At 32.1% G+C, this 13,124-nt stretch overlaps 1 protein-coding gene across 13 annotated transcripts in view; it reads right to left on the reverse strand.

Annotated features, from left to right (window-relative positions):
* Positions 1-1,900: 1,900 nt before the first annotated feature.
* RBM26 (RNA binding motif protein 26) overlaps positions 1,901-13,124 on the reverse strand; it is a 96,950-nt gene continuing 85,726 nt past the window's right edge. For 11 of the 13 annotated variants that reach the window (XM_077158507.1, XM_077158499.1, XM_077158498.1 and 8 more), the window contains 2 exons: positions 12,277-12,390; positions 9,531-10,671 (listed from right to left, as the gene is read on the reverse strand). In XM_077158507.1, coding sequence (XP_077014622.1) covers positions 10,582-10,671; positions 12,277-12,390 — 204 coding nt within the window. In that variant the 3' untranslated portion in view covers positions 9,531-10,581. Of the gene's footprint in view, positions 5,110-9,530; positions 10,672-12,276; positions 12,391-13,124 lie in introns of those variants that run through there. The other 2 variants (XM_077158503.1, XM_077158502.1) reach the window with 2 other exon arrangements.

Consider the following 13,124-nt stretch of genomic DNA (forward strand, 5'->3'; position numbering starts at 1 on the left):
TAGGTATATACCTGAAGGAACTGAAAGCTGATTCCAGCAGAAATTTGTACACCAACATACATAGCACCATCACTTGCAATAGTCAAAAGGTGGGGAAACCCAAGTGTCCATCTACAAGTAAACAAACAAAAACACACACAAAATCATGAACAGAATATTACTCAGCTATAAAAAGGAATGAAGTTCTGATACATGTAGATACCAAAAGACAAATGATTCCAATTCTATGAAATAATTAGGACTATGCTAATTCAGAGACGTAAAGTTGGTTACAGGTTACCAGGGACTGGGGATGGCAAGCTGGAATTACTGTTTGTGGTGGTTTGAAGCCGTGTGTACCCAAGGAAAACATGTTTTTAATCTAATCCATTCCTGTGGCTGTGAATCCATTATAAATAGAACTTTTTGATGAAGGGTTACAAGTGGAATGAAATTTAAAAGGAGAAGTCACAGAAGCTGAATCAACAAAATCCAACAAAGGGAGAGACCAGGAGATGCAGTCAAGTGCCTTGCCATATGACAGAGAAGCGAACAATAGCCAGCCACCAGCCCCAGAATGCCAATCTTTGGGAAGAAAGCACTCCTCGATGGCACCTTGATTTGGACTTTTAGCCTCAAAAGGGTAAGTGACTAAATTCCTATTGTTTAAGCCCATCCATTTCATGGCATTTGCTCGAGCAGCCTAAACTAAAAACACTGCTTAATGTTGTGTTCCTGTTTGGGATAATGAAAAATTTTGGTAACAGGTGGCAGTGATGGGGGCACAATATTGTGATTATTGCTGAGTTGTACACTATAAATGGTTAAAATGTGAAATTTTGTGTTGTACATACTACAGCAAACTTTTTTAAACATTATCATTCATGACAAGAGGTTACAAAATAGTACTGTATATAATCCCATTTAAAATAACGTCATCATTTCTGGATGTTGGGCTATCATTCTGCCCCTTTTAAAGTTTTCTTCAATAGATTACATACGATCTTTTTTACAAGGATGTTTTGACAAAAAATTTTTGTCAAGATCAAATTTATTCACTTTGTGTATAAATACTTCTCAGGTTAAGTGAAAATTGACATTAATATGCTGAATTTGCAAATGTGTAAATTTTTTTTATTCTATGAAGTAATCAGTGTTTATTAACCAATGTTCTCCAACACTTCAAGTCAGAAGTTCTCTAGTATTTCATAACCAGATTGCTTTAAGCAGAATTTTATCAAGACTTATTGCACTTTTAGATGACAATGTATTTTCCCTTAAGAACAATTTAATAAATGGAGGACAGGTTGGCATCATGCTTTTTTTTTAAAACACATTATGGATGATAAAAGATATACCTGCAATGAAAAACAGCAAAAAAATATTGCTGTACATCATTAAAGAACATATAAAATGCCTATGCAGGAAAAGCAAGTCAAATTAGATGCTAGATGTTCAGATGAATACTGAAATTATGGAAGTTTGAAAACTGTCAACAGTTTGGAGGTTGACAGTATAAGAACTTTTTTTCAAACTTCATTTCAGAATCTATGGCATTCCTTCTTTGATATCACAGCATGATTTGTATACTTACAACTCATCACAAAAACATTTTGGCCCTCAAATGGAATAAAGTAAAAATTTATAATGGTAACGTAAAAGGAAATAGCAGGAAAAGCAGTAATAAGAATTTGTGCACGTGTAAGAAAAAGAGTCAGTATAGGCCAGTAACCTAACAGACTCGTACTTTAGTTGATTCAGAACTCAGGTCAAGTAAGAAGAGAGGTTAACAAGAGGGGAAAAGGCAATGTGGAGCCATTTCCTTGTCTAGACATTTTCAGGACTATTAATACCTGAGGGCTACAGATTTTTATTTCTATTCTATGTTAATATAATTGATGTAAGATGTAGGACAATTTTAAAAAGTTAACAACTGTTTTTAGTAAGACTTTTATTTTAAAATTTTTCAACATATAAAAATAATAAACATCATGGTTATTTAACAAACAAAACATAATTCAACTATAAATAATAAAAATGCTGACAACCCCACATAAACATGTAATACTATAAACATTCTAAGCATACAAGAGTAGTTTTCTAGTTCAAGTTTTACCTTTTTCAGTTCAAGTTTTATCACTTTTAAAAATAAACAAAAAAGCTGCTACAGCTTAACCAATTACTTTCGCTCCACTCAAAGAGCAGGGAATTTTCCCCCCATGCCAACACACATTCATGAAATGGGATACTTATGGGCACAGGTATTAAAAACTGGAAAAACCAGTCTCCAGGCAAGAAAAAGACTCCTTTGGTGTTTTCAGATTCAACAATCCACAGAAATTGTGTTAAAATAAACCACTTATTAAAGGAAATCTTGTGCCAGACAACATGTTCTGTGTAGTATCACACCCAAAACAAGTTCAGGACTCGGAGAATAAAAGTAAACATCTATGAATGCTTTGCTGATACTTAAAAAATGTATCTTAAGAACATTCACTAAGGTGCTGGAATGAAGTCTTGGGACAAAACAAATCTATTCATCAACGCAAAAATCTATACATCAATGCAAAACATACAATGTAAATAATATCTAAAACTCATCAAATGTTTTGTAAATATTTTAAGAATTACTCTGCCTCCTTTGAATGAGGCAGATGAGAATTTAAAGCAGAGCAGAATTACATACTATTTTAGGACTAGAAAAAAGTTCCACTTGAAATATGGGAAAACTGAGTCATGCTGAATTGATCTTTTTTTTTTTATTCCAGCAAATTAACACTGTTCCTCTTATCAAATATTTACTGATAAACTGAATAAACTACATTTGGGGGGATGAGGGGGGCTATAAGCTGGCCACAAATAAGAAATATAGTCATTCTGCATTATTAATTTATCTTCAAGTTATGAGTTGTTTCTAATGGACTGGGCTGTTTACCTAACCAAAGACCACTTTTATACTTATGCTGCTAGATTAGAGTAAGTTACAAGTGATCATAAAGTCTAGTCAAGTCTAGACAACAGCTTCAAATATGACACTGAAAGGTTTTGTAGCACCAATGACTTTTTCTTTCCTAAGACACTTGAGGGGCTGCATCACTTTAAAGTAGTATTTATCTTGTAAACAAGACCAAAAATATTGTTGATCTGTACTGAGCATATATATTTATAAACTCTATTAAAAAAAAACAAATATAGCATGACTAGAGCAGTTAATAGTGTAAAATCTAAGTATATTGAAAAATATAAAGATATATAAAAGGTTCCCATAATGCAATCATGCAGAAGTAAACTGCTTTCATTCAATTACACAAAAGTGATTCTGTACAGTTATCTACATAGCTCCATGGGAATCTTGTTCAATGAAATTAATGAATATCCTTATTTTTAATTAAATTAATCAACAACATGTGGAAATTTAAGCATAGAACTGACTTACTAGATCTCACAGCAATTTTCAAAAAGCACAATGATCTTAATGAGAATCAAATCATCTTGGCTTCTGATTTTCCGATGGCATGTTCAATCTTGCTTTTAATTGAAAAGCAAGTAGTAAAAAAATAGAAGACAAACAAAATAAAGCTTAGGGTTCTGGTATGTGGTCCACATCTATTAATCAACCAAAACTGTTAACAGCAAGTACCATCTCTTCAGACAATGTTTTTTGGGTTATAGAGGCAGAGAATTTTTCCTTGAAAAGAAAAAGTACCAAACTAATCTGGCAAAGTATTTACGAATAACCCACAGCTATTTGTTACTTTGAAGATTTGAAGATCTGAACTCCCCCCCACCCCAAAAAAGACAATTAAAAATGTGAAGTTATTAGGTCATAATTATGTTAAAAGACCTACCAAATGCACACTTTTCCTTTAAATACAACCTAAGTGTCCAACTGGTATGGATTAACACAGATAATTTACATTATGACAAATATGCTCACTATATTCTTTTTATTTTTCATGAAGACAAACGCAATGTATTTTCAAGAAAAAAAGAATTTGCAGAATAGTCAATTTCGCATAAAAAGGTGAAAAATGAGCATGGTTGGATGGAACTAAAAAAAATAAGGATGAGTTGAATCAAGAATATTTTGGACTTTATAATCAAGAGTTGTTACCAAGCATGAGTTCCAACTTCTCAAATGCCTCATGAAAATCCATGAGGAAATACTCAGAAATTAACTTTGTGAAAACTTTTTTTATGGTTTCCATTATAAAAAGGATACTTGGGGTGAATATTCAGGATGAGATTTAATCAGTCCTTATAAATTAACTTTAAACCATAAGTAATTTGGACATTTTTTTTAAAACAGGAAAAAATATAAAGTCTTCAACAATGTTAGACACACACTATTTCTCCTTGCTTTTAAGATTGTCTTGACTGCAAGTAAAGGAAAACATGGAAAAACTGCATAAATCTGACATTTAATAGACACTTCTTTCAATATTTATAATCCACAAATCATCAGTTATTACTCGAAAGGCAAGAAAAGTACTCTCCTTGTGGTTTTGAAGAACTAGGAATTTTTTTAAAAAGTATTCAGGTCAGTGGCCTTGGCAATTACTTCAGTGTGTATAATTAGAAGAAAAAGCAAGCTACTACTATATGTAAAAAAGTATTTTATCGTCTGTTCAGAATTATTTTAAGTGGCTATCCTAAACCAGAAATCAACTCTAACGCCCAGAAAAATTAAAACCAAACCGAAGCTTAATTTTTAAATCATTTTCTTAATTCTGAATTTTTCAAGGTAATGAACACAGCATCATGGTTTTACAGATTCCCTAGACACAATCATCAATTTGGCTGTGACTGAACTTAGCTCATATTAGGAAACCAAGAGGCCTTGTTCCTTCCTAAAATGTCTAAATAACAAATGGTTATAAAGGGGGGAGAACATTTATGAATAATGTCAGACAAAGCACACACTCAGATACACTTCTGGACTTAGATGTACCCTTAGAGAACTGAAAAGATAAGATGCTAATTATAGTACATGTAAACATCTATTCTAATTGAAAAAGGGCAAACATAAAATGGTAAGATGATGTTATTGTAACAGTCGTCTCCAGACAGGAACAAGGTCTTGCTGCTGTAGTCACAAGGCTAAATTCAGGCAATGATGATCTCTCTCTGCTGGAAAAAGAGAAGACTATTAACATTTTTTGAAAGTAGGAAATATAAAAGTTAAAATTGAATCACACCATAAATTGATCCCAAACTTTTCTAAACATTAAAAAAATCTATTTGAGGAAAGAATCAAAACCAAACTTGCAGACAAATTATAAAACAGATCAGCTTTGGGTTAAAATGATTTTAACAAACCTCTCTGCATCATGCTTCCTTAACATTAAGCTGCAAAGATGACAGTACTACAACAGGGATATGATCTAAAATTTTGTTCAGGAAACTGAGTAACTGACCAGACATCAAGTTTTTACAGAAGTATGGGTAGGCAAAGAAGCTTTAAGATAATGAACAAATTCCAAGATATCATAAATAAAAGAACAATTTTCTTAAGTGTCCCAAAGATTCAAAGTAATTGTACGCTATGTCTAAATTCCTTAAATTGCATACGATAATCATTCCATTATTTAACCACACTATAGGACAAAATTCTTTACTGAGGACAAAGGTCAACAACAAATAAAAGGGAGCACAGTAAAATGAGACGGTGCCTGCTACACGAAGACTAACTTGGATGATGATGAGTGGATAGATAAAATAAAAATACAGGTTGGGAGGGAATTAGGAAGGAACAAGTATAAGTTGATACAAAAGTAAAATTTTTAAAATGCTTCCAATTACACTAAGTAATGAGCACACAATACTGATAAACTGCAAGAAAATTATTTACCAAATTAGGAACTTCTATTAAACAAGTATGATATTTTCATTAGAAATTATAGAGAATAGAACAGCAGTTAAGTTCAAAGTTTACCAAGATTTCTTTCATGTGACTTTTAGGTAGTTATTTTGGAAGATTATCTGCTGTCATTTTATGGGTATAAAATATTCAGAAAGAAGAAATACTACTCTCTTCCCTACAGGCCTATAAAACCTGTATACATCACACTTTATATTAACTAGCCAGCTCAAGAAATTAACAAGAAGGTAGTTCCTGAGATATAGAAGGAAAAATTTTTCTGCCCTACAAATAATGTACACTGATGATTTAATTCTAGATTAAATTTGTATCTTAATTTCTAGGGTTTTAGATGAACAAGACAAGCCTTGAGAAAGACACCTGCAGAACTACTTAAACAGAATTTCATGTAGGATGTATTTGTTTTAAAAGGCTATGTAAAATACTTTTATAAGAGGAGAAAAAATACAAATATATAAATTCTAAAAGACCACAACTAATTTTTGAAAATCAGTCTGCATGATTTATAAGGGGGAAATAGGAAGAAAATGACTGATTATTCAATTGTTGATTAATTGATAAAGTTAATAAAATACTTTAAATGGTCATTAGTATTTCTACATTCCAAACAAGCAAATGTTCACTTTCCTTTTGTAATCTTTATATAAGCCACTAATTACTGTTCTAAGTAAGATTGGAAATACGGTCCCCATAAAACAGTTCTAATAACAAGAAATTCCCTTCAAATAAGTTCAGCCATACTTTCTACAGGTAATCAGCTAAAACAGTGAAGTCTTGTTGTTTTATAGTAAACTATTGGCTGTTAAACATTTGATCATATTACAGCAAAACAAAAGCTATGGAATACTCTCCCATCCTACAACAGGTCTTCATTAAATGCTTTGGGCATCATTTAAATACTTTAAATTTTTAGATGTTACAATTAATTATCCAATACATTTAAAACAACACCCCTTAAGTTGAGACATAAAATACTGAGTGAAAATGTAAAATGACAACTCAACCATCCCTTGAGGTAATCCTAATCAATCTTTTAATCAGCAAATTATAATTTCCCTCATTATTTTTCTGCAAGAAGCTATCTATTTTGTCCTTAATCCTCTTTCCACTTACAACTCATCCTACACAGCCCAGATCTCAACTAAAGCACAGAACTTGTTAGTAAAGCTGTAGAATTAAATACTCGTTTCAGGATTTATGTAGCAGGTTATAAAAGGAAAAGAAAAGACTAAAGTAAACTGACATGAAAAGGACTTAAATCTGTATTGGCAGGAGAACGATTGGCAACTATTATTTTTAGACTTTCTGTTTAGAAGCAAAAGGAAACATTACAATTAGGGAGGCTAAGTGCTAGTGAATATGTAAATTAACCTTTATTTTATAGGTTGAATAGAACTTGTGCCAGGAAATACAAGTATCTGGGAACACTATATACAAAAATATACCGAGATTTTCTATGAATCCTTATAACCTAATCTAAGTTGTTACCACTGAAAAAATGATAGAAATATCAATAGCAACAACAGATATGGATAATCAGTTCAGATACATTAAGTTATTTTAGATCAAACACTAATATACCACCAGGGGAACCAGAGAGTAAAAAGGACCTTAAAGATCATCTAGTCCAACCCCTTTCATTTTACAGACAAGGAAACAGCCCTGGAAAAGTAAAGAGTCCTCCAAGGCCAAAGATTTAGCTGTAGAGCTGGGACCAAAAGCTAAATCTCTTCAGCCTCATCTAGTACTTTGTACTAGGTCATCTTTGGGTATATAAAACTTGTGAGATGGACTAGATTAATGGCTCTTAGCAGTTCTAATCTTACCCCTGAAACTGACCACATTTGGTACACCAAAACATTAACACTTTCCTAATTGTGGAAATTCCACTAAGACTACATCCATCAGTTCTTGTAACCCCACTGGTGAGAAACTTAGCTGCATCAATTGTTTAGCAAAATAACCCAATAACTGAGTTCTTCAAGGAGATTTTTTAAAAAAATTGATAAGAATTAACAAGGGAGGTAATTGTCACTCCTTTATTGGAGATTTAAATATGCATTCATTCATTAATTCATCCAACAAACATCTGCGTGCCCACTATGATCCAGGCTTTGTGATAAGCACTAGAGATAAAAAGATGAATAAGACATGGTCCCCCTTCCTTTAGGAGCTTGCACTCTAGTGGGGAAGACAAACATATAAACCAGATAGATTATATTACAACATAAGTAACTGTAACAGAGATATGAACAAAGTGCTGTATTAAAAGGGAGGGTAAAGGTATGAACTGGCTAATGACCAAAAACCCTACTAATTCTGTGCAGTATCTTTGAAGATAAGAACTACCAAGTTTACAATAAACACAATCTCATGCTCGATGAATACTTAGAAAAGGAGACAGTGAGATAAGTTAAAAAAAAAAAAAGTTGGCTCTGAAAGCAGAATTCCTATATTCAAATCCAGTCCTTCCACTTACTAGCTGTGACTTTGGGCAAGTCACTCCATCTCTATTAGCCTAAGTTTCCTTATCTGTAAAATGGGAATTAACAAAAACTTTAAAGGGCATCTTAAGGTTTAAATGAAAACACATGAAAGTACATATTCATTAATTTTAAAAATCCAGTAGCAATCAAATACTACAGAATATTTATAATTAAAATTATATTAATATTAACAAAAACATAATTGTGAAACTAACTGATGTTACTGAAATGTAATTCCCATACTCTGGGACCAAACTGAAATATGCTTGTCTTCTGATTCATTCAATGCAATATGGCTCAAAACATTTTAGGTTCTAGGTTACAACAGAATTCTAGACTAGGGAAATTGACTAGCTACTTACAGATACCAATAAACAGAACAGGTGATTTCCATTACATTAAAAGGAAATTTTACAATAATTTAAAAAATAGGTTAAATGTACTCATCAAATTAAAAAGCCAAAAGTCAGCATGGAGATTTAAGTGGCCTTTGAAAGATTTACTTTCTTTGTAATACCTGTTTGGTGTAAAGAGAAGAAACGTGAGCCTCTGCCAATTTGGCACCTTTCACGACTACTAAAAAGAAAAGAAAACACACTTACCTAATGAATCAGAATAGCACATAGTCAACACACAGAGACTATATAAAAAAAAATATCATTGCTCTAATGGGGGCATGTCACCATTTTGACATCTGAAGTCTGAGTCTGAAATTTTAAATATGAATATATGCACCAATTGGAAGCCATCCCTATGAAACAGTATAACCATTCAGAACATAACACATCCTTAACCCCAACTGTGGAAAAAAGAAGAAAAAGAACAGCATCCACTAGTTATTCCACTAGGAAGAAACTATGATGGTGGTAGAATAAGTTTTGTGATTCATGAAAACTAGGTATAGGAAGAAAGTGATTTGAAAAATGTGACCTTGCTATCAAGGGGCAGAAACACTTGTAATCATAATGATAAAATAAAAGATAAATATATATTCTCCCACCCCCTCCTTCTACAAAGAACTCATTTATTTCCTGGAAAATTTTGTGTCAACTTTCAGTAACCACATTCAGCTGCCAGAGAAATCCATTTAAAAATCACAATATTTGTGCAAATGTCAAAGATTTTTATACAAATATAGGAAATGCACACTTAAAATATCAGACTGGAACACTTACCAAACAGTGTTTTCCTAAAGTAGTATCTATAGTACATTTCTTTATTCATACATCTTCAAATGGTCAAGTGTTCTTTCATACATCCAAAATGTAATGTGATGCTTTCTTATTCATCAAATGTTAGCTCTACTTGAAGTCTGGTTCCAAACTAATCAGCCTGCTTTTAAATTTTAAGACATCTGTTGAAAATTTATAGGATCAAACCAAACTGAAGTGGTATAAATTTTAAACAATGGATTGTACATTATTGTAAAGGTACCAGTAACCATTATTATAAGTTAGTGATTATAGCTCCTTTTATGATAATTGAGGGGAAGGGCAGATCACCGGCTGGAATGGTCTATTTATTTTAATTTTTTTTCTTTTTTCTTTTTTTATATCAAGGAACATTGTCTTGTCTTTTTTTTTTTCTTGTCATTGTTTTTTTTTTTCTTTTCTTTTCTTTTTAAAAGACCATTCCACTTTATTTTTAACATCTGAATGCGTAAGGGCTCATATGCAAAGCAGTCATACACCATTATCATTAAAACCCATATGGTAAAATACATACACAAGTCCAACAAAAGGCTAATACATAGTAAAGCCTAAGCATACTACTATGTAATATTATGAATACATAACTTGAAGACTTTAGTTAGAGTACTATGTTATCTATTCATTTTTGAAAACATTCATTAAGGTTTTAAATGCAAATTCATTCCTTATTTGGAGTAAAACAAAAATCCTCTAAATTTAACAAGTATTGGTCATAAGTTTCAGACCTATTCATTGAATTACAAAGAACCCAAAGAATTCTGTAATGTTCAGAAGTATGTAATAAAAACATTGCATATGTTTCTAGTGTGATGTCTTTAGCAATTGTTTACTGAAATAAAATGCAAACATCCATCTTTCAAAATACAGGATCAGAAGGTAGTTTTCTTCTCTTTTGTCTATTTGTGAAATCCATCTTCATCACATTTTACCAAAAATTGTTTTTACAAATATGTAAAAGTACATTAGATAATACTAATGAAACACAGGTAGAGTTCTAGCATATGCAGATCAATGATCAGTCAAATCATCTTCTCCAAGAACGAGATTCATTGTCCTCTTCTTCTTCATCATCATCTTGAAGTAATGAGTCATCCACCAAAGACTCTTCCTGAAACTTTAGGTTAAAATGTATTTAGGAATTTACCCAAAAGAAAAGAAAAAGAAAAGAAAAAAGGTGATACTTTTAAATACTGATCTCTCTCAACAGAGTCGAATACAAAGGTATTTCTATAGCTAGAACATTCAAGAAACAAAGAAAAGCAACCTTTATCCACTCAATGGCTTCCCTAGTATATATCTATTCTATTACTTACATGAAACAGTCCCTAAATACCAAGGAAAACCTTTGTACATGCCCTTTTCCCAACCTCTCTTTACCAAATTATATCATCTTCTACCTTCAAAATATTTCTCAATACTTTTTTTAAAGAAAATATTAAGTCCTCTCTGACTTGCCTCATCTAACTAAATCAACCAATAATCTGCATAAAATTTCACATTTTTTCTATTGAATGTAAACACTTTTTTTTAACAGCATTCCTTTTCCCCAATGCCTACAATTTAAGAGCTTCTCAAACTGCTTTTTCAAACTTTTCAAAATACCTAATACCAGGAGCTCTCCTGCTTTTCTCCCCATTCAATTCAAACTCATGGAAGGACAAAGGTATAATCTAAAATATAAAATGACAAATCATGTATATGAGTTTCAAAATAACATTTTATTCTTGCATTTGACTATGGATATGTATAACAGCCCTGAAATGCCCTTGAAAAGAAACGAAGTGCCATTTATGAAAATCTAACAGATAAAATACGGAATCATGTAGCTTCCCCACCTTACCTTTATTTCTTAACTTCCTCAATGTTTTTGTCTACAACTGATTTCACGATTAAGCAAAACAGAGTTGCTTATTTCTAAGTTTGTGATTTCAAAGGGCTCCCCTACTTCATTGTTCTATATACCCACATCTACCTTAAAACTAATTGCTGTTATCCAAGAAAAATGCACTCGTCAACACCCTTTCTTGAAGCTCATTCCCCTGGCCTTTCTCAACTTTACTCCCTGCACAATTTTTGGCTATGCAAAGCTTTCTTTATCACTTAGGGCCCAGCTCCACTGTCATACCTCCTTCAAGATTCTTCTGGACAAAAACAATCACACCTTCCCCTGGGTTGTTGAAACATGTTGTTCAAATCTGTATTCAGCATATCAGTCTGCCTTATTTCGTAATTCGTTTATGTTTGCCACCAACCCCCTTCCCAAATTATAAGCTCCTTGATGATAGGGACCGTGTCTTATTCATTTTTGTGCCTATCACAGTACCTACCATATAGCAGGCATTCTTTCTACTAAAAAGATATGAATTGAAATAAAGGAACACTGAAGTGTTAAAAGCAATTGAATAGAATAGATACCCTAAAACTTAAAATGTTACAAGGTTTCCTGTGAATAAAAATCTAAATAATTAATTTTCTTCTAAGAGTATACAAAAAGTGAGCATATATATGATTTTCATATATTCTCTTTGTATTAGCAATCTACAGCTCTTCTCATTAATCCAGAAAATTTAAAGTTGATTGCATTTATGTGATATTCCCTGCCTGGAATATGGCACAGGAATAAAGGTTTTATGTTAAAATCACAGCCATAAAACCACGTTTTACATGAAAACCATGAATACTTGACAGCAAAATCAAGTGGGGGGAGAAAAGAACATACTTCCTCTTCATCAGGTTCAACGTCTTCTGTTTCAACAGCTGAAATATTAGTTACTGGTTTATTCCATGCCAGTTTTAGATCCTGCCCTTTGAAACGAGCTCCATGAACTGCAGCCTAAAACAATTAAGGACATTGGAATATAGAACATTAATAATTTATGAAGAAATTTAAATTTTGTAGTTCTTTATATTTAAATTAAAAAACAAACAGCTAAACACAAAAGTGAAGACAGCTGTCTTATTCATTGCTTGTGGTTGTTTACTCCTCAATTTATTATATTATAATTTACAATTTAAATTTTTACAGTTACTTATTTCTAAAAACAGTCTAGGGATTGGTATTCATTTAAAAAAAAAACAACCCAACAGTAATTTCTCATAACTGAGTAGATCTAGTTCACTAATGACCAATATCTGACTTGAAAAATGAGGTCTGCCATTTATAATACAACAAAACTGTTATTTAAGACATTTCAAGATCTTGGCTGTAGAGTCAACATCTAAATCAGAACCAACAGCCAGAAAATGTATTTTCTTGCATTTTCTTTGTTATTTTACAAATGATATATTTGTCAAATATAATTGGAAACCCTTCACAAATAAGAATTTATTTATTAACTTTTAAGAACAAACACTATACCCACAAACCAAAAACTCCCCATTTCCCCTTTCTACCATCCCGATAACCTTTAATCTACTTTCTGTTTCTGCAAATGTGCTATTTCTAAATATCTCATGTAAGTGACATCATAAAGCATTTGTCCTTATGTGCCTTGTTTATTTCACTCAAGATATGATCAAGGTTCATGAACGTTGCAAGCATGTCTGATAACTTCATTCCTTCTTAGG

Source organism: Tamandua tetradactyla, chromosome 4 (assembly GCF_023851605.1).
Source record: "Tamandua tetradactyla isolate mTamTet1 chromosome 4, mTamTet1.pri, whole genome shotgun sequence".
NCBI classification, from domain to species: Eukaryota; Metazoa; Chordata; class Mammalia; order Pilosa; family Myrmecophagidae; genus Tamandua; species Tamandua tetradactyla.